General features: G+C 41.1%; 1 protein-coding gene across 2 annotated transcripts in view; it reads left to right on the forward strand.

Annotated features, from left to right (window-relative positions):
- LOC127003715 (steroid receptor RNA activator 1-like) overlaps positions 1–20,311 on the forward strand; it is a 167,452-nt gene that overhangs the window by 123,565 nt on the left and 23,576 nt on the right. Inside the window, exons 2-3 of one of the 2 annotated variants that reach the window (XM_050870660.1) lie at positions 16,435–16,600; positions 19,249–19,459. In XM_050870660.1, the coding sequence (XP_050726617.1) occupies positions 16,435–16,600; positions 19,249–19,459 (377 nt within the window). The remainder of the gene's footprint in view (positions 1–16,434; positions 16,601–19,248; positions 19,460–20,311) is intronic. The other variant, XM_050870659.1, reaches the window with a different exon arrangement.

The following is a 20,311-nucleotide window of genomic DNA, read 5'->3' on the forward strand; positions in this document are numbered from 1 at the left end:
AGCTGACAAAAGGTACCAGAGTCTTCACACTCCTGCTAACCATGATCTTTGTATTTCTGCCCGAAATTGTGCCAAATCTATTCTTTGACTTACCAAAAGCTCTTTCATTCATAGGAAATGTCAAAACTTTGCATTTTATAATCCTTCCAGAGACTTCTGGCACCTAGCCAAAAAAATATCTTCTCCAATTTCACTTCTTCATCTTTCCCTCCTCTCCTTAATCCTGACGGCAGCACCGCCGTCTCATCTATCTTAAAGGCTGAACTCTTCGCTCAGACTTTCTGTAAAAACTCCACTCTGGACGATTCAGGGCACATTCCTCCAACTCGTCCCCCCTCGACTCCTTTATGCCTGTTATTAAGATTCTTAAGAATGATGTTTTCTATGCCCTCTCTGGCCTCAACCCTAAAAAGGCTGATGGATCTGATGGAGTGCCTCATATTGTCCTTAAAAACTGTGCTTCTGTGCTGACACCCTGCCTGGTCAAACTCTTTTGCCTTTGCCTGTCAAGATCTACCCTTCCTTCCTGCTGGAAGTACGCATACATACAATCTGTGCCTAAGAAGAGTGACCGTTCCAATCCCTCTTAACTACCGCCCTATAGCATTACTTTCTTGTTTATCTAAAGCTTTTGAATCAATCCTCAACCGGAAGTTCCTTAACCCCTTCACTCCGGCGACACCGACGTCGGTGTCTGACGGGCGTCCGACGGCGTCACCGTTAGTCCTCTTCTAAACCTCTTAATCCTCTTCTGAACCTCTTAAGAGGAAATGGAAGAGGATTAAGAGGAATTTAAAGGAGGATGGAGAGGTTTAGAAGAGGATTAATCCTCTTCCATTTCCTCTTGACCCTTTCCATACTGTGACGCTGACGTCTGCGTCACAGTTGGAAAGGGGTAAGCATCTATCCACTTCTGACCTTCTTTCTGATCGCCAGTATGGGTTCCACAAGGGGCGTTCTACTGGTGATCTTGCTGTTGCGCTAGACATATCAAAAGACTTTGATAGGGTCTGGCACAAATCTTTGCTTTCTAGACTACCCTCCTACGGCTTCTATCCTTCTCTATGTACCTTTATCTCCAGTTTCCTCTCCGACCGATCATCACTGCTGTAGTAGATGGTCACTGTTCTTCCCCTAAACCTATCAACTGTGGTGTCCCACTGGGCTCTGTCCTATCTCCCACTCTTTCTGTTGTTCATTGATGAACTTCTTTCCAAAACGAACTGTCCTATCCATTCTTACGCTGATGACTCTACTCTGCACTACTCAACTTCTTTTGATAGAAGGCCAACCCAACAGGAACTATAGGATTCCAGGCTGGAGGCTGCAGAACGCTTAACCTCAGACCTTACTTGCATTTCTGATTGGGTCATGAAGAACCTGGTGTCCTTCAACGCCTCAAAAACTCAATTTCTTCACCTATCAACTTGACACAACCTTCCAAACTCCTATCCCCTATTCTTCGACAACACTCAGCTGTCTCCTTCTCCTACACTAAACATCCTCGGTCTATCCTTAACTCAAAATCTCAACTGGAAACTCCATATCGCCTCTCTCACTAAATCAGCTTCCTCAAGGTTGGGTGTTCTGTATCGTCTCCCAGTTCTTCTCCCCCGTGCAGTTGCTGTCCATATACAGGGGCCTTGTCCGCCCTCGTAAGGAGTATGCATTACATGTGTGGGGGCTCCACTCACACAGCTCTCGTGGACAGAGTGGAGTCAAAGGCTCTTCATCTCATCAGCTCCCCTCCTCTTACTGACAGTCTTCTACCTCTTAAATTCCACCGCCATGTTGCCTCTCTTATCTTCTATCGATATTTTCATGCTGACTGCTCTTCTGGACTTGCTAACTGCATGCCTCCCCCCCTCCCGCGGCACTGCTGCACTCGACTTTCTGCTCTAGCTCATCCCTATACTGTCCAAACCCCTTATGCAAAAGTTAACCAACATCTTTCATCCCGTACACTGGTAAACTCTGGAACAGCCTTCCTTCGTCCGTATTTTTTCTTGCCTGACTCGACCTCTTTCACGAAGAGTGTATCAAGAAACCTCTCCACCCGAAATTGACCTCTCTTTTGGCCGCTCTTTACTTTCGTCTGTTGTGGGAGTGGCATGTAGCGGGCTTTTTTTCTACACTTTTTGTTGCCCTTGAACGGTCTCCTTTGTTGTAAAAAAAAAAAAGGAAAAAAAAAAGGCCTATTTACCCAACCTGAAGTAATGATGGATTAGAAATCGTCCAGCCCCATATAGTAGGGCAGAGGTTGAATTTTCAATGTGAACAGTATTTTTGATGTTGCTGCCAGGTAAAGTACATAAACATTGTGCTCCAAAATGACTGGCGTCATGTTGTGACGTCACCACATGACAGCAATGGTCTGCTGCTTCAGGCTGCAAAGCACCAATCAGTCAAGTGGCCTCTCCACAGTACCATCAACGTGCATTATGTTCCAGAGTTGCTTGAATGAACCGAAGGTTTACTGCTGGAATGCCTGGCTAGAGGTTGCATGCTTTTCTCTGATCCTATGTACCAGAAACATTGATTTAGTCAAAGTACTCTAGCAGGGGAACTGCCTCTTCAGGACATCCAGTCTTGAGCAGCTGCATTCCCGGTGGAACATCTTCAACTGGTACAAAAGCCAGTGAGTCGACCTGACCACAGAATTGGTGAAAGTCAACACTTTCTTTGTAGTCAGACCAAGGTTCTGTATTTTTCTCCAAATACTGAGTCAGCTGGTAGAAGCAAACTTGTGTGCACATCGCAATTTTTCTTCTGTATTACCCTCCGACCACAGTGAATATATTTTTTGTTGTGCCTTTTTTCCATTTTTACACTTGTGTCATTTTACCTGTGCCATTTTCAGTCTGCCATTTTTACCTATATTCCTTTTGGCCACTCATCTACACTCGTTTATAATGGCTTTGCAAATACATTTAGTTATTTATGTACACGGATCATTCACATCCTCCTCTGATACTTCCATTTGAAGCTGCCATCATCTTCCTTTGTGCAATATCCATTTTTTTGCTGGTCATTGTCTGGTTGGCACACAGCAGGTCAGTCTTGGGCTTGGCTCAAACTTTTTTTATTTTTATTTATTTATTTATTTTTTTTACGCCTTGACCTATTGCGGTGGTAGGCTTCTTCCCGGTGGATCCTAATGGTCGGCCCAAGGCTTCTTCCCGGTGGGGCCTGATGGTCGGCCCAGCCTGCTCTGGCGCAGGCGAGTGTTTTAGTGGCGACATCTTGCATTGGCTCATGCTGCCCTCCCAGAACTCATCATTAATCCTAGAATCTAGAGTCCGGGATGATAGGTGGTCTTCTGGACAGCATGTGGGTAGTTTTAAGCCACTCGGCGGCGGCTGAAAAATCCCAGCTTGGTGGCACCGGTCGGGGATTGAACTCGCGTCCTCCTGAACGTGGGGCCGTCTCGCTATCTGTTCAGCCACCGCCTCCTAGACCAGGTTAAATATGATGGTGTAATATGATGCAAGAATACTCCAATGTGTATTTCAAACTAATGTAAAGAGAATATAAAGATGTGCATTCTTATATTCATTTGTGAAAAATAGTTAAAATCCACTTTATAAAAAAATCTGATCTCAATAAAAGAAATACAATTTTAAAATTGAAAAAGATCAACTGTGAGCATAACCTATAGTGGAAAATAATATACCTTCTGGAGGCAGGATTCATCAACCTTACCAGCCATGCCTGCGGTATCTCTCACATTTATAGGGGCGCTACCACGGCTGTGGTATCTTTCAAACACGGCATTCATGAACGCGTGGTAATGCCGTGGTAACCTTTACCCTAGCAACGTGTTGTTGTGCTCGGTATAGCCAATCATGTGCGAGCTTTGCAACTGTATAGACTGCTCACCAAAGCCCTGTGCAGTGTGCAAGTGATGCAAGCCGGTGGCCGTGGGTGTGCCCAGTTCATCCAACACTGACGACTTCACACACCTCACTCCCACCCTGTTTCCTGACCCCAAAATTCATTTTTAAGAAAAACTGAGACCACCATCATCTTCCTGAGAAAATTTTGCAGCACACTAGTGTATAATTGTAACGATAATGTAAAAATACACATACGAACATCAGAGTTAACACGTTAACCGTGTTTTGCAACTCAGTGCTCTCGTCTGCACCGCGGAACCTTCGTGGCGCCACCACGCCAGTGTCCATTGGACTTTTGCAGAGAGAGGGTGTATCTATCATTGTGAGAGGATGGCCTGTAGCAGAGAGCGTAAAAATCCATGGTACAGGTAACTCTCGATTTACGTGAGTTTGGTTTACGCGTTTTTGAAATAACATGGGGTCCAAAACTCAAATAAATGTTTAATTTACACGTTTTTTTTCCACTTATACGCAATATTTTATGGAGTGGCCACCAGATGTCTCACGCAACTGGACTCACATAGCGCCGCGGCCATACAACTGAGCTCAGTTCTTCCCCCTCGCCACTTGAACAACAATATAGTACCCACGCTGCCACGCTACTCAACAATAAGGGTGGGCAGGTACCGGTACTAGTACTGGTACTAACGGTACCAGCTATACAGTATGTTACCAGTACCAGACTGCTCGGTACCAGGGTTGGATTAAATACTGATTTTTTTATAAGTCAAATACATATACAAATTCTTTTGTTCGGGATTCCAAAAATACAAATACAAATACTTTTGTTCGGGATTCCAAAAATACAAATACAAATACAAATACTTTTATTCCTGAATCTAAAAATACAAATACAAATACAAGTAACTCTCGATTTACGCGAGTATTGTGTCCTTGAAAAGATCGCGTAAAACAAAAACAATGTAAATCAAATAAGAGGTAGGTTTCTATCGAAAAATAGATATTCACTTCATTCAGTGGGGAGAGAGAGAGAGAGAGAGAGAGAGAGAGAGAGAGAGAGAATATCCATATCACCGAGATATCAACTCAGGCACTCAGCCTCACTCGTGTGAGGAAGAAATGAGGGACACCATGAGCGACTGGCTGGTATTGGTACCGTTACCAAGCCGTCTGGTACTGGTACCGAGCAGTCTGGTACTGGTACTGTACCGTATAGCTGGTACCGGTAGCTGCCCACCCCTATTGTTGAGTAGCGTGGGTACTGTATTGTTGTTCACGTGACGCACGGGAAGAACTGAGCTCAGCTGTGTGGCCGCGGCACCGTGTGAGTCCAGTTGCGTGAGACATCTGGTGGCCACTCCATAAAATATCGCGTATAAGTGAAAAAATCGTGTAAATTAAACATTTATTTTGATTTTGGACCCCGCGTTATTTAAAAAACACGTAAACCAAACTCGCGTAAATCGAGAGTTACCTGTACTTCTATTCCTGAATCTAAAAATACAAATAAAAATACAAATACTCCTATTCCAGATTTCAAAGATACAAATAAAAATACTCCTGAAATTATGCAAAAAATATAAAGATACTTTTTTTCACAAGTTTACACTTCACATATCATAATTGCATTTTATCATCATTAATGTCCGGAAAGTTTCCGGGCCGAGTTTTGCTCGCTCAGGAGTGTAAAAATTGTCGGCCTTACTAAACACCCTCTCAGATGGTGCCAACATTGCACAGCAACCTAGAATATTCTTGTCAAAGTGCTTCAAAATTTTGAAGCTTTTTGCATCACTCCAGTACCTCAGTGGATTGACATCAAAAGGCAAAACACCTTCTTCTAGGTACATTTCAAGTTCTGCCTTCACCACTGTAGTGTCATTTGTTGATGCACTTGCCATCATTTGCCCAGCTGGAGGCATGTAGGCAAAAAGACGAGGTCGTGTTGCACTCATGCCAGCCGAAAAGACGAAAGGCTCACTCTCTTGAAATGTTTTCTTCTTCAAGGTCGACTCGGAAATAATTAGGTCCACAATCTTGGAAACCTTTTCCTTTTGTATTTTCTTACATGGCATCCATGCCAGCTTAAACCTGGGGCCCATGACAGCTGCGGCAATGACATCAGTCCTCTCAAGAAATGGATGCAACCTCTTTTTGATAGGTGATTGTAGTGCATTTGCCAAGTTAAAGCAGTAGATCGGTTTACTGTCTCTCGTCGTCTTCACTCACACCTCATCCCATATGCCTCCCATTTCCATGACGTCACACATTTTTGCGGGCGGATCCTTCTTCCGAGCCACCCATCCCTTATTAACTCCCTAAATCCTCTCCTACTCCTCCTCCATGTGACCTGAGGTTAATTTCCTCCGTACTCCCCACCCTTAATTTTTTTCCTCCTCCGCCTTCAACCTTAATGTTCTCCTTACTCCGCTGTCCCCGTGATCTGACGTTAATCCTTTCCTCCTTAGCCTTCAACCTTCATCTGTTTCCTCCTCCGCCTTAATGTGGCTTAACATTACTTTTTCTATTTCCTTATATATATATATATATATATATATATATATATATATATATATATATATATATATATATATATATATATATATATATATATATATATATATATATATAAATACAAATACAAAGTCCTTTTTTTTTCTGGGTGCCAAAATACAAATACAATGCAAAATACTTTTTTTTCTGGGTACCAAAATACAAATACAAATACAAAATACTTTTTTTCTGGGTACCAAAATACAAATACAAATACAAAATACTTTTTTTCTGGGTACCAAAATACAAATACAAATACAAAATACTTTTTTTCTGGGTGCCAAAATACAAATACAAATACAAAATACTTTTTTTCTGGGTGCCAAAATACAAATACAAATACAAAATACTTTTTTTCTGGGTACCAGAATAGAAATACAAATACAAAATACTTTTTTTCTGGGTACCAGAATAGAAATACAAATACAAAATACTTTTTTCTCTGGGTACCAAAATACAAATACAAATACAAAATACTTTTTTTCTGGGTGCCAAAATACAAATACAATACAAAATACTTTTTTTTCTGGGTACCAAAATACAAATACAAATACAAAATACTTTTTTTTCTGGGTACCAAAATACAAATACAATACAAAATACTTTTTTTTTCTAGGTGCCAAAATACAAATACAAATACAAAATTCTTTTTTTCTGGGTGCCAAAATACAAATACAATACAAAATACTTTTCTTCTGGGTGCCAAAATACAAATACAATACAAAATACTTTTTTTCTGGGTACCAAAATACAAATGCAATACAAAATACTTTTTTTCTGGGTACCAAAATACAAATACAATACAAAATACTTTTTTTCTGGGTATCAAAATACAAATACAATACAAAATACTTTTTTTCTGGGTGCCAAAATACAAATACAATACAAAATACTTTTTTTCTGGGTACCAAAATACAAATACAAATACAAAATACTTTTTTCTGGGTACCAAAATACAAATACAAAATACTTTTTTCTCTGGATGTCAAAATGTAAATACAATACAAATACATTAAAATTGTATTTAAATACAATTCACATACAAATACAATTGTATTTGATCCACCCCTGCTCGGTACCGGTACAGGTAGCTCTCGATTTACGCGAGTATTGCGTTCTTGAAGAGGTCGCGTAAATCAAAAACAATGTAAATCAAACAAGAGGTAGGTTTCTGTCGAAAAATAAATACCATATTTTGCGGCGTATAACGCGCACCCCAAACTTTGAAAAAAAAAGTTCTTAAAATGCTCAGAAATATGTACGGGTTAAAGAACATTGACAATGTACAGTTTTCCGAAATTTATATATTTTAGGTGTAATCTTTACCGCTTGAATTGACAAGTGTCCTTGAGTAAAGCAATGGAAATGGCGGTCGGGCTGGTGTTGTGAGAAATACATCCCCGTACAGACTGATGATGCATAGCTTCTGATATCATAATAAGCATATTATTCCCACCATCACTCGTTGGTTATGACAGACAACTAGGCAAGACACAATTCAAGCGGTTCTGGTGACACGCGGCATGCAGCTGTTTGTTGTGTGGGTGTGGTTGTGTGGTTTGTAAACAATGCAAATGACGGCCGGGCAGGTGTTGCGAGAAATATCTCCTCGTCCATACTGATTATGTACAGCTTCTGAGATCATAATAAGCATATTATTCTCACAGTCACTCGTAGGTTATGACAGACAATGCGGCATGCAGCTTTTTGTTGTGTGGGTGTGGTTGTGTGGTTTGTAAACAATACAAATGGCGGCTGGGCGTGAAATAACTCCTCGTACAAGACTCATGATGCACAGTTTCTGATATCATATTTACCCCATTATTCTCACTAATATTAATAATTAATAATGAATACATGGTTATTTTTTCCAATATAATTTTTTTGTAAAGATTCGTATTAGGTCCGTGCCAGTATCTCATAATCTACTTTATGAAACATCAGTATCTCTTCATATATCTTTTCTACAAACTGTCAACAGTCATGGAAACGCTTTGAAAATCCAATTCAAGGACTTTTTATTTTTTATCCTGAAAATAGGGGATAATGTTTACGGAACCGCGTCGCCTCCTCTGGCGGCGGCCGCGACGACGCTGCAGCCGTAAAATAGCTCGATGAGGGTTTAGGGTCGGGGAGCATATTTAAACTACTCCAACCGAACTTTACGACCTATTAACGGGGGGGCTGCGCCCCCTCGACCCCCGCCCCCACATGTATATGTGACATTTCAGCAAGGAGGTATTTCTCGCAACACCGGCTGCACCGTCGCCAGAGGAGGCGACGCGCTTTCGTAAACATTATCCCCTATTTTCAGGAGTAAAAAAAAAGTCCTTGAATTGGATTTTCAAAGCGTTTCCATGACTGTTGAAGGTTTGTAGAAAAGATATATGAAGAGATACTGATGTTTCATAAGGTAGGTAATGAGATACTGGCACGGACCTAAAACGAATCTTAACCTAATTTTTTTATGTTGCTTGTACTGCTCCTTAGTCATACAATCGTAAGCCACCTGTGACATCAAGATCAAGATGTACAAATGGCGCCCGACGGGAAAACGGGATAACGGCAAGACATGGGCGATGCTCCACCGATTTCATTTTTTTATAGTAGTTATTTGATCGCCCTGTATTCTATGGTTACATATTATAAGACAGCTATGGACTATGAAGGATCATTAACAGTAATAAAGGTAAGTTTGCCGTTGTTATTGGATAAAACGAAACACAGACCCTTAAAAACACCCCAAAGAAGATTAAAATCGTTAAAAAATTGTACATTCGGCGTATAACGCGCAGGGCTATACTTTCAGGCATTTTTTATGTGAAAAAGGTGCGCATAATACATTCAGTGGAGAGAGAGAGAGAGAGAGAGAGAGAGAGAGAGAGAGAGAGAGAATATCCATATCACCGACATATTCAATCAGGCACTCAGTCTCAGCCTCACTCGTCTGAGAAAGAAATGAGGGACAGCATGAGCGCCTGGCTAGTATTGGTACCGGTACCGAGCAGCCTGGTACCGGTACCGTACCGTATACCTGGTACCGTTAGTACCGGTATTGGTACCGTTACCTGCCCACCTCTATCGTTGAGTAGCGTGGCAGCATGGGTACTGTATTGTTGTTCAAGTGGCGCGCAGGAAGAACTGAGCTTAGCTGTGTGGCCGCGGCGCCGTGTGAGTCCAGTTGCGTGAGACATATGGTGGCCACTCCATAAAATATCGCGTATAAGTGGAAAAAACGTGTAAATTAAACATTTATTTAGATTTTGGACCCCGCGTTATTTCAAAAACTCGTAAAACAAACTCGCGTAAATCGAGAGTTACCTGTACCAATACTAGCCAGTCGCTCATGGTGTCCCTCATTTCTGCCTCACACGAGTGAGGCTGAGACTGAGTGCCTGAGTGGATATCTTGGTGATCTGGATATTCTCGCTCTCTCTCCACTGAATGAAGTGAATATTTATTTTTTGATAGAAACCTACCTCTTGTTTGATTTACATTGTTTTTGATTTACGCGACCTCTTCAAGGACACAATACTCACGTAAATCGAGAGTTACCTGTACAAATATATACCGAATCGTGGACCACTAATATTTTTTCCCTCTATCGCGTATTGGTGCACCAGTGTACCAGGCATGGATTGGCGCATATATGTACCAGTTCGCGACACACTGATGATATAATCTTGTTATGCTATTTGGTGTAGTTTTTATGATGAATATATGAGTTAGTATCGATACAATATCTTACATTTTGATCAGCTGTACATAAGAAAACTACATATTAATAATGCTTTTTTCCTTCCTTTTCAACATAAATGAGCCCGACCGTATTTTACGGAGGATGATCGGATACCTCATCTGGTGATTCAGATTATTCAGGCTTTTTTCGTCAATTCTGATGACCCAGATGATGAGCTCTCCGAGGAAAGTGAAGAGTCAGAAATAGATGAAGAGCAGGATGGGGAACATTATTTTCTATTCAGTTATGAAAGCAAAATTTTAATTTATCAGGATATTTTTTTTTACATTATTTGCCGAGTGGTGCTTTCTTCTACAGTTCAGCAAACTACACTGCAATAAATCAAACATTAGGATAATCTAATATTCCAAGTCATTAGTAGTGATTTGGAGCATTATTTTTTGTTCTATTATGAAGAGCAAAATTTTCATTTATTATGAATTTCTAGGTACTTATTATTACCTCCGCCAACGAAGGTGGAGGTTATATTTTCGGTCCGGTCGGTACGTTTATTTATTTATTTGTTTGTTTGTTCGTGAGCAGTCTCCTGTGCACAATTTTGCGTATATCTCAACCAATTTTTCAGGGAAGCTTCATGTCCATCCAGAATAGAAACTATTAGATTTTTTATGTCAAAGGTCAAGGTCACAGTCTCCTGTGCACAATTTTGTGGATAACCAATTTTTCAGGGAAGCTTTGTGTCTATCAAGAATAGAACCCATTAAATTTTTGATGTCAATGGTCAAATGTCGAGGTCGCACAAAACGTCAGATTCACATATTTTTGGCCATAACTTCGGTTCTCCTCATCGTAGAGACTTCACACTTGGTTCATATTTTAGCTCATGGAAAGATGCACCTTGCATGGCCTAGACCTTGACCTTGCATAAGCATAAGGTCACAGTTGATACCCATACCAATTTTCAGGATGATCTTTGGCAGAGGTGTGCACTCTCCGAGTGCTATGTGTCTAGTTTATCTATTTTTTTACATTATTTGTTATGAGGGAAATTTTCCTCTGCAGTTGATTACTGTTACATAATGCAATGCTTATATTTGGAAGCGAAATGTCACCAAACTTTATATGTATGCCTGTTTTTTTATTCTTTTTACATACTTTTTTTTTTTTTTTTTTACAGCTCAGGAGACAGTTCAAGGGCGTAAAGAAAAATAAAAAAAAAGCCCGCTACTCACGGCTCTTGAATAGAGGTCAAAGGAGTGTCCAAAAAGAGAGGTCAATTTCGGGAGGAGAGGTGTCCTGATACCCTCCTCTTGAAAGAGTTCAAGTCGTAGGCAGGAGGAAATACAGATGAAGGAAGATTGTTCCAGAGTTTACCAGTGTGAGGGATGAAAGAGTGAAGATGCTGATTGACTCTTGCATAAGGGGTTTGGACAGTATAGGGATGAGCATGAGTAGAAAGTCGTGTGCAGCGGGGCCGTGGGAGGTGGGGAGGCATGCAGATAGCAAGTTCAGAAGAGCAGTCAGCATGAAAATATCGATAGAAGATAGAAAGAGAGGCAACATGGCAGCGGAATTTGAGAGGTAGAAGACTATCAGTATGAGGAGGAGAGCTGATGAAACGAAGAGCCTTTGACTCCACTCTGTCAAGGAGAGCTGTGTGAGTGGACCCCCCCCCACACATGAGATGCATACTCCATATGAGGGCAGACAAGGCTCCTGTAAATGGATAGCAACTGTGCGGGGGAGAAGAACTGGCGGAGACAGTACAGAACGCCCAGCCTAGAGGAGGCTGATTTAGTAAGAGATGAGATATGAAGTTTCCAGTTGAGATTTTGAGTTAAGGCCGGATAGACTGAGGATGTTTAGTGTTGAAGAAGGTGATAGCTGGGTGTTGTCAAAGAATAGGGGATAGTTGCTTGGAAGATTGTGTCGAGTGGATAGGTGGAGAAACTGTGTTTTTGAGGCGTTGAAGGACACCAGGTTCCTCTTGCCCCAATCGGAAATAATAGTAAGGTCTGAGGCTAAGCGTTCTGTTGCCTCCAGCCTTGAATCGTTTAGTTCCTGTAGAGTGGGTCTTCTATTAAAAGAAGTTGAGTAATGCAGAGTGGAGTCATCAGCGTAAGAATGGACAGGACAGTTTGTTTTGGAAAGAAGATCATCAATGAACAACAAAGAGAGTGGGAGATAGGACAGAACCCTGTGGGACACCACTGTTAATAGATTTAGGGGAAGAACAATGACTGTCTACCACAGCAGAAATTGAATGGTCAGAAATGAAACTAGAGATAAAGGTACAGAGAGAAGGATAGAAACCGTAGGAGGGTAGTTTGGAAAGCAAAGATTTGTGCCGAACCCTATCAAAAGCTTTTGATATGTCCAGCGCAATAGCAAAGGTTTCACCGAAACGGCTAAGAGAGAATGACCAAGAGTCAGTTAGGAAGGCAAGGAGATTACCAGTAGAACGCCCCTTGCGGAACCCATACGGGCAATCAGATAGAAGGTTAGAAGTGGAAAGTTGCTTTTGAATCTTCCGGTTAAGGATTGATTCAAAAGCTTTAGATAGACAGGAAAGTAAAGCTATAGGGCGGTAGTTTGAGGGATTGGAACGGTCACCCTTCTTAGGCACAGGCTGTACAAAGGCATACTTCCAACAGGAAGGAAAGGTAGATGTTGATAGGCAGAGACGAAAGAGTTTGATCTTATCACCTTATCATGTTTAACTTGTTACCTGGTACCATTGCAACACATCTGCAGTCATAATAAATACAAATTTACACACAAATTGTTTATATACTCATGTTTGTAAAAGTTTATAGAAAGGGCTATTCGGGCCACAGATGTACCAATATGCCGCAACAAGTGAAACATCTGCTTGGTACACTGGTGGCCCAATACGCGGTTAACGTGTTAAATGAATAGGGAGTACACATTTTCTTGCACTTATTTCCCTTCAGCTCCTTAGTACTCAGTTGGCTTTTGTCGTATCACTTTTATAAGCCCAGATCCTAAATCTGCATGCTTTTCTGATTCTGATGGTGTAGGGCACATCCCGAGGTAAAAATATACATAGGATCAAAATCACCTCTGAACATAAGCCGCGGCACTTACCACGCCTGCAGTAACTCACTTACGGGTGTTCGGAGTTGCAGTAACTTTTTACCTTACCAGGGGTGTGGTAAGTAATTTGCGGTAATTATTTTTTTTTTGAAAACTTTGACCTTGGGCAAACTTTTTGAGGTCAAAGGTCAAGATCAAGGCCAAGGCCAAGGCCATGCAAGGTGCATCTTTCCATGAGCTAAAATATGAACCAAGTCTGAAGTTTCTACGATGAGGAGAACCGAAGTTATTGTAAAAAATATGTGAATCTGATGTTTTGTGCGTTTGCCTTGGGCTGACCATCAGGCCCCACCGGGAAGAAGCCTACCAGTGCAATAGGCCGCGACATAAAAAAAAAAAAGTAGTTGATGAATGTGAATTTACCGGGTGGGCGGAGATACCACAAAACTTACCAGCCACACGCATGGTAAATGGTTTGATGAATCCAACCCTGGGTCATCAAGCAACCCTATCAAATGTGCTCAACTTACTTCAATAACAAAAATGCTGAAGTGGATGGGTTGATTAGGGGTTGGTGATATCTTACTTGCAAGGTGGGTTAGGGGGTGTTGCCTCATGTTGTCGTAGCCTTTATTTACAGTACCCTCCCAAGTTTCACGCTTGCTTTGTTCTGAAGGTATAGTACTAAACTTGAGAATCACAAAACTTGGAATGTTTAAAACACTGAAAATGTGCTTATTTGTTTCCAGCCCATGGAGAAGCTGACTTTTTTTTCCCTTTTACTCCCTTGCTATCTCAAAATACGTTCCCTTGAAAAAAGGAAGAAAATGGGAAGAGAGAATGGGTCGTTTTGAAGCTGCAGCTGAAGGTGGGTGCCTTACAAATGGCTGACAGTTTTGAAGACACGTTTGTGATTAGCTGAGTCCAATGACGTCATCGATGGCACTCACCAAATCAGCAGCCTCACTGCATTAAGGCAGTGTCGCACTGGCTGTTTTCCTCCAACTGATGGGGTTACGGGCCAGTTGTAGGTTGTCCATAAGCTGGCGTCACACTGGGCCTTTTTCCTCCAACTACATTGGCGATAGGGGTAACCGGCAACTCCAACTTTCCCGTATCCACAACGTAAACAAAGCAGTCACCCTGTTTCAACATGGCGCTGTCTGCTAAAGTAACAACGAAACAAAAGCTTTGTGAATCTGAAGTAATGTTGAGAGTTAAGGCCGCGGTCACACAGTCGCGATCATGACTCCCGGCGCCCCCCTGACGTCGGGCCACACGCAGACAATTTTAGAAATTTAAAAACCATCGGAGCCCTCCCTGACATCTGTCACCCATTGGCAATAAGCTACGACCGTCGGTTGTCCATCTCAACAACTTCTTAACAACGTCGTTTCGACGTAGACAATGGGGGTCTACTTATGATGGTCGTAACATATGTCTGGCAGTGCGAGATTTTTAACGTCGGGAGGCAAGATCGTGAATGTGAGACAGCGCTCTAAATCAATAGTTCGTAGTTTTTACCGAGGGCCATTAGCGTGCACCTTTGTGTATCCCGCCTCAGAACATGTGAACACGGTTAACACATTCACTTAACTGAGGGAATCTAAAGCTGCTGGTGTCAAACTGGGCCTTTTTCCTCCAACTGCGTTGGTGGCATGGGGAACCTTTCCGAGTGTGCTTCACACACGGCCAAGGTCGGTGGCCAGTACCCTCAACGTAAACAAAGCAGTCGCTATGTATCGACATGGCTTCGTCAGCTATAGTATAAAGGCTATTGCGGTTTGTGCTGCCATTACCCAAGTTATGGACTTGTTGCTGCAGTTAAATGAAAGGAAGAAGCGGTTGTGAGGCGATCATGGCTTCCAAAGCAGGGGATGTTCTCATATTTTGTCAATTAAGCAGTAAACAAAGCAGCTCTGCCAGCCCACTGTATGATTCTCTTGGTGGGCCATCTTCCAACTCCTCACTCCTCAGACATTACCACCGTCTGTTTGTTTTTCATACAGCCGCACGGTTGCTCATAATCACAACCATTTTCCATCCGTATGGACGGCCGACAACTCGCTCCTGGTTGGGAGTACAGGCAACGCGATTGCTAAGCTCGTAGCCCTAACGGTTGAATTAAAATAACCAGTGTGACACCGCCTTTTAAGGCAGCGCTCATGACGCCGACGTTAGGTAGACGTGACTGATACATGTAAAAGTAGCGCGAAACTCAGGGTGATAATGCTTGAAAGTCGGGATGGTAGGAATTTAGGACTAAACGTGAAACTCGAGGATGGTGAAACTCAGATAGCACGAAACTCAGGAGGGTACCGTATATATATTTTTTTGTTTCCACTTACAGCGCTGGTAGACTTTTTTGGCGGGGCCTGATAGTCAGCCCCAGGCCATTGTGGTGCAGGCAAGTGTTTATAGCGGCGCCATCTTGCTTGGCTCATGCTGCCTCCCGGAGCTCATCAATGACCCTCTCTCTAGAGAGATAATATAGAGTCCAGGTTGATAGGTGGTCTTCTGGACAGCGTGTGGGTAGTCTTAGGCCACTCGACGGTGACTGAAAAATCCCAGCTTGTGGTACTGAGAAGGGTGTGAACCCACGTTGTCCTGCACGCAGTGCCGCCATGCTAACCACTCAGCCACTGCCTTGTCTCAGCACTGAACACATCCACTAAATGCTCCAGTCCTGTAAGCATTGACACACTTAACAATCTTCAGTATCTTAGTTGTTGACTACTATGGGTTTCAGAGGTCGTGTTATATTGTTTTTCGGGAATAACTTTTTAACTAATCATCAGGCAAGTATAGTAATCTGACACAGTGTGTTTCAGATCATGCTCTAATTTATTCAGAATATTTTATTAACAAGATGTGGATAGTTATTTATTTGGGGAGGCAGTGGCCGAGTGGTCAGCGTGCATGGCCCAAGGACCTAGCGTGGACTAGGTTTGAGTTCCACTGAAACACGCTGATTTTTCAAACCATCGGCGAGTGGCGGAAGATTATCCACATGCCGTCTGGATCTTCAGTCAACCTTAACTTCAGCGACTTCAGTCAAGAGGAGCACCAGGGTGCAGCATGGTCTCAGAGCTCATGAAATTTCTTAACAAGAGTTTGTGTTATTTTAATCTATAAGAAACATGAATAATAGTTTTTAACTTACAGGGATCATTTCTGCCACCTTCACGTTCTATATATCTTTATCAGGTATATTCATCGAGATTCTAGCCTTTGAGACAACATTTGTATCAGTTATGTTTTTTATAGGTAACCCTGAGCGAGGATGGAATGATCCTCCAAAACTTGCCTTTAGTACTGCTGGTAGGGGCAATACTGCTGGTCCTGGGCGACACCGGCTTCTCAACAAGCGTGTACCCATCCCACTCAACCCTCAGGACACTTCTTCCTCATCACCAATGCCACCAACCCTCAAGTAAGTTTTACAAATTCAGTACTGAGCCTACCATTTTAGCAAGGAAATTAAAGAATTAAGAAGATAAAAAAGAACACTAAAGAATTGCTACCACAAATAAAATACAGTTGGAGAAACTAAAAGAGAGGATCAGATTCAGTTGAAGAGGTGTCTTAATAATCTATTTATTTGGGTTTCCTGTTTTGGAGGTTTCTCAGTATCCTGGGATTCTGGGACAAACCAGGATATTTCCCAGGATCCTGGGATTTCCCATTTTGGATAATATTTATGTCAACTAATGCAAATCCTAAATACTTCAGTAGTGTAGTATAGGTAAATTATTTGGAAGGGAATTGGATTGGTAAATAATATTCACTAAGACAATTTTCTTTTTTATTGAAATGCTTTTTGGTATAAAAATAGATATATTATACAATTGAAAAAGCAAATTCTTAATTATTGAAATTCCTTTAGCCAGAAAAGAAACTCTTGCAATTGCAACTGAAATTTACATTTGCAGTTATTATTAAAGAAAAAGATTATTTTGTAATCCAAGCATCAAATGCCACTCAGAAACTGTATTCGATGAAAATGTAAATCAAACCCTTCAAAGTTAATTTGTAAACATTCTTACAATTTTCCTAACATTGCTGAATGTTTCAGATAAATTTGTTTCCTGTTTAATCATTTACAGTTACACTCTCCTAACATTTTCCAAATCATCATCTGAGACATCACTTTTATCACACTACTTCATTCACCTTCCTCTTACTCCTTTTGTGTAAAAAAAGAAGAAATAGCATTAATCCATTTCAACACAAAAATAAAGTTGTTCTTGAAAATAGGTATCTCTTCAAAAGCATAAACAGTCAACTTCATTATGTTAGCCACAAAAGTAACTCAATTAATTGGCATACCAACTTAGACAAAAATGTCTAAATAATGCCATCTGGAAGACCTACTTTATAAGAAACCCTCAAGAGAATACTTAGGCGACTTGCGAAAGAATAAAGAATACAGTCATGCCTCGACTTATGAGCTTAATTCGTTTCGATGACACGCATACTGCGTCCTGACTGGCTTTAGCCAATATACAAGTTATTTTATCTCTATATTTATGCTTACATCTCAAAATTATCAATTAATTTGTTTCTTTATGTGCACCATTTAATTCTGCATGCTTTCATATATAATACATGATGATTATGTTGAGTTTATGGCTGAAAACTTGTTATATTCAATAGCGACATTTGAAATCTGGCGCGTGTGGCAATCCCGGATACGGCGCGGGGCGCTGTTTTGGCCTGGCCGTAGTGAGTTTCTTTATGTGCACCATTTAATTTTGCATGTTTTCATATATAATACATGATGATTATGTTGAGTTTATGGCTGAAAACTTGTTATATTTAATAGCGACATTTGAAATTTGGTGCGCACAGCAATCTTGGATACGGAGCGGGGCGCTGTTTTAGCCTGGCCGTAGTGAAGGGGTTAAACTCATAAACCGAGGTACAGTCACCTCTCAACGCGAGGGTTACGTTCCTGGAGATGTCACGTTATTTAAAATCGCGTTATTTAAACATAATTTCCCCATAGGAAACAATGGTAATAGGGGGAGTTACATTCTTGGACACTGGGAAAATCTGCCTATTTTGAGGATTTTGTTACTTTAACCTTAAAAAGAAAAAATATTAATGCATTAGTAGGTCATGGAAACAACAAAAACACACGTTATCATTTTATTTAAATTTGTTCTTCACCTGCGTCGGCCACTGTCCCTCCTCTCCCCGCGCTCCTGTCACCAGCTGCTCCCTTCATCTCCGCCACTCCGCCTCACTTGCCTCCTTCCCCTTCCTTTGACTACCCATGCTATTGGTGACAAAGCTAACTCCTTTAAGTTAAAGTTTTCTAAAGAAAGAATTGCTACATTACATTTGTAAGTCACTGACACAACAAAAACACGTCCTCACACTCACCATCATCACTTTGTTGATGCGTCACTCCTCGTCGTTGTCGTCTGCCAAATACCCACCCCGCTATCCCTCCTCCCTCCTCACCCCGTCCTTCCACCTCCTGTGAGGAGGTGGAAGGATGAGGTGAGAACGTGTGTTTTTGTTGTTTCTGTGACCTACTAATGTATTAATAATGTTTCATCAATGACGTCATCGATGAAACTCGTGTTAAATCGAACATATTGCGTTAGTTAAACGTATCTCCTTAAATATCAACTCGTGTTAAATCAAAAACACGTTATTTAAACTCGTGTTAATCGAGAGGTGACTGTATGATTGTATGTCTGGATTTCTGTTTTGTTGATTTTGAGTAAGGTATGTAATGAATTTACAAAACACTGGTTTAAAAATGCTTTGTTTAACTCTGATGATGTTTTCATTCAAAACTATGTCAGAATAAAACATGCACATTGAATGGCAAAAGAAAATTAGATCGTTGGAATAAAAGAGGGTAAACTTTAATTTTTTGCCATTATCCAGTGTATACTCTCCTTGAAATGTTATACAGGGCTTTTCCTTATGCATGGTCTTATTTGGTAGAAGTATGCAGTAAATACCACAAGAGTTTGAATAGACTATGGGGAGCCTAGTGATTTCAGATAAAATGCAAAAGGATAAAAAAGTCAATTTTCTGAATGATGTGCTATCTACTACCAGAGGCAGCAGTGTGCCCCCAACCAAGAGTGGCATCCCTCTTCATCCTCCACCAGTCTCTACGTGCCCTCCTCCAGCTTCCCTGCCCCCTGCTGCTGCTACTCAATGTGATGGTGAACTAAGACATAGTAACCATGTGCCCTCTCAAGAAATGTTAGAACTGGTAGAGACAAAGCTCTTGGATTGTCTTAAAGCTATTTCTGAGAAAATTAAGGTGAGTTACTTTTATTATTCATCTGTTAATTTTGATAGTTACCTTAAGAATTATTTTAGGAGGGTATCCACAGCAGAAGAGCCTCCATTTTCTCAACTTGTATGTTTCTTTTGTATGGTATAATCTTCAGCCGCTCTTACCCACCTGCTTTCTATATTTCTCTAAAGCTCTCCTTTCTTGTACTCTTTCATATCATTCTCTTCCATTATCTCCAGAGAGCTATATCAACTCTGGAGGGGGTCTATGTTCCTGACCAACTGCTTGATCCAGAAAAAATGTTATTAAACAAATGTTATTAAACAGAAGGAATATTCTGAATAATTTAGTGTCTACAATAAAACAGCTGCTTTTATTAGTGAAATAGTTAACAGATGCTTCTCAGAGTGTTGTTTCCCACTCTCTGAAAAGCAAGTCTTGCATCAGCCTCTTCTTAAGAAACCTTGACTTCATGTCAAGACTGTCAAACTGTGATTCAGTCTCCAATTTGTCTTTTTTATCAAGGGTTTCAGAGTATGCCATACATGATCAAGTGCTACCACTACTTGAACAGAATAGAATATTCCTATTGTTCAGTCTCAACTAAAATGGCATCAGCAAAGATACAGGAGGATTTAGTTAAGAACACCAGTGCCAAATCTATTCTCTGACTTACCAAAACCTCTTTCATCAATAGAAAATGTCAACACCTTGCTTTTTCTAATTCTTCCCGTGACTTCTGGCACCTAGCTAATAATATCTCCAATTTCACTTCTTCCTCTTTCCCTCCTCTCCTTAACCCCAACGGCAGCACCGCCATCTCATCTGTCTCTAAGGTTGAACTCTTAGCTCAGACTTTCTGTAAGAACTCCACCC

The sequence above is a fragment of the Eriocheir sinensis genome, chromosome 26, assembly GCF_024679095.1.
Source record: "Eriocheir sinensis breed Jianghai 21 chromosome 26, ASM2467909v1, whole genome shotgun sequence".
In the NCBI taxonomy this organism is placed as follows: domain Eukaryota; kingdom Metazoa; phylum Arthropoda; class Malacostraca; order Decapoda; family Varunidae; genus Eriocheir; species Eriocheir sinensis.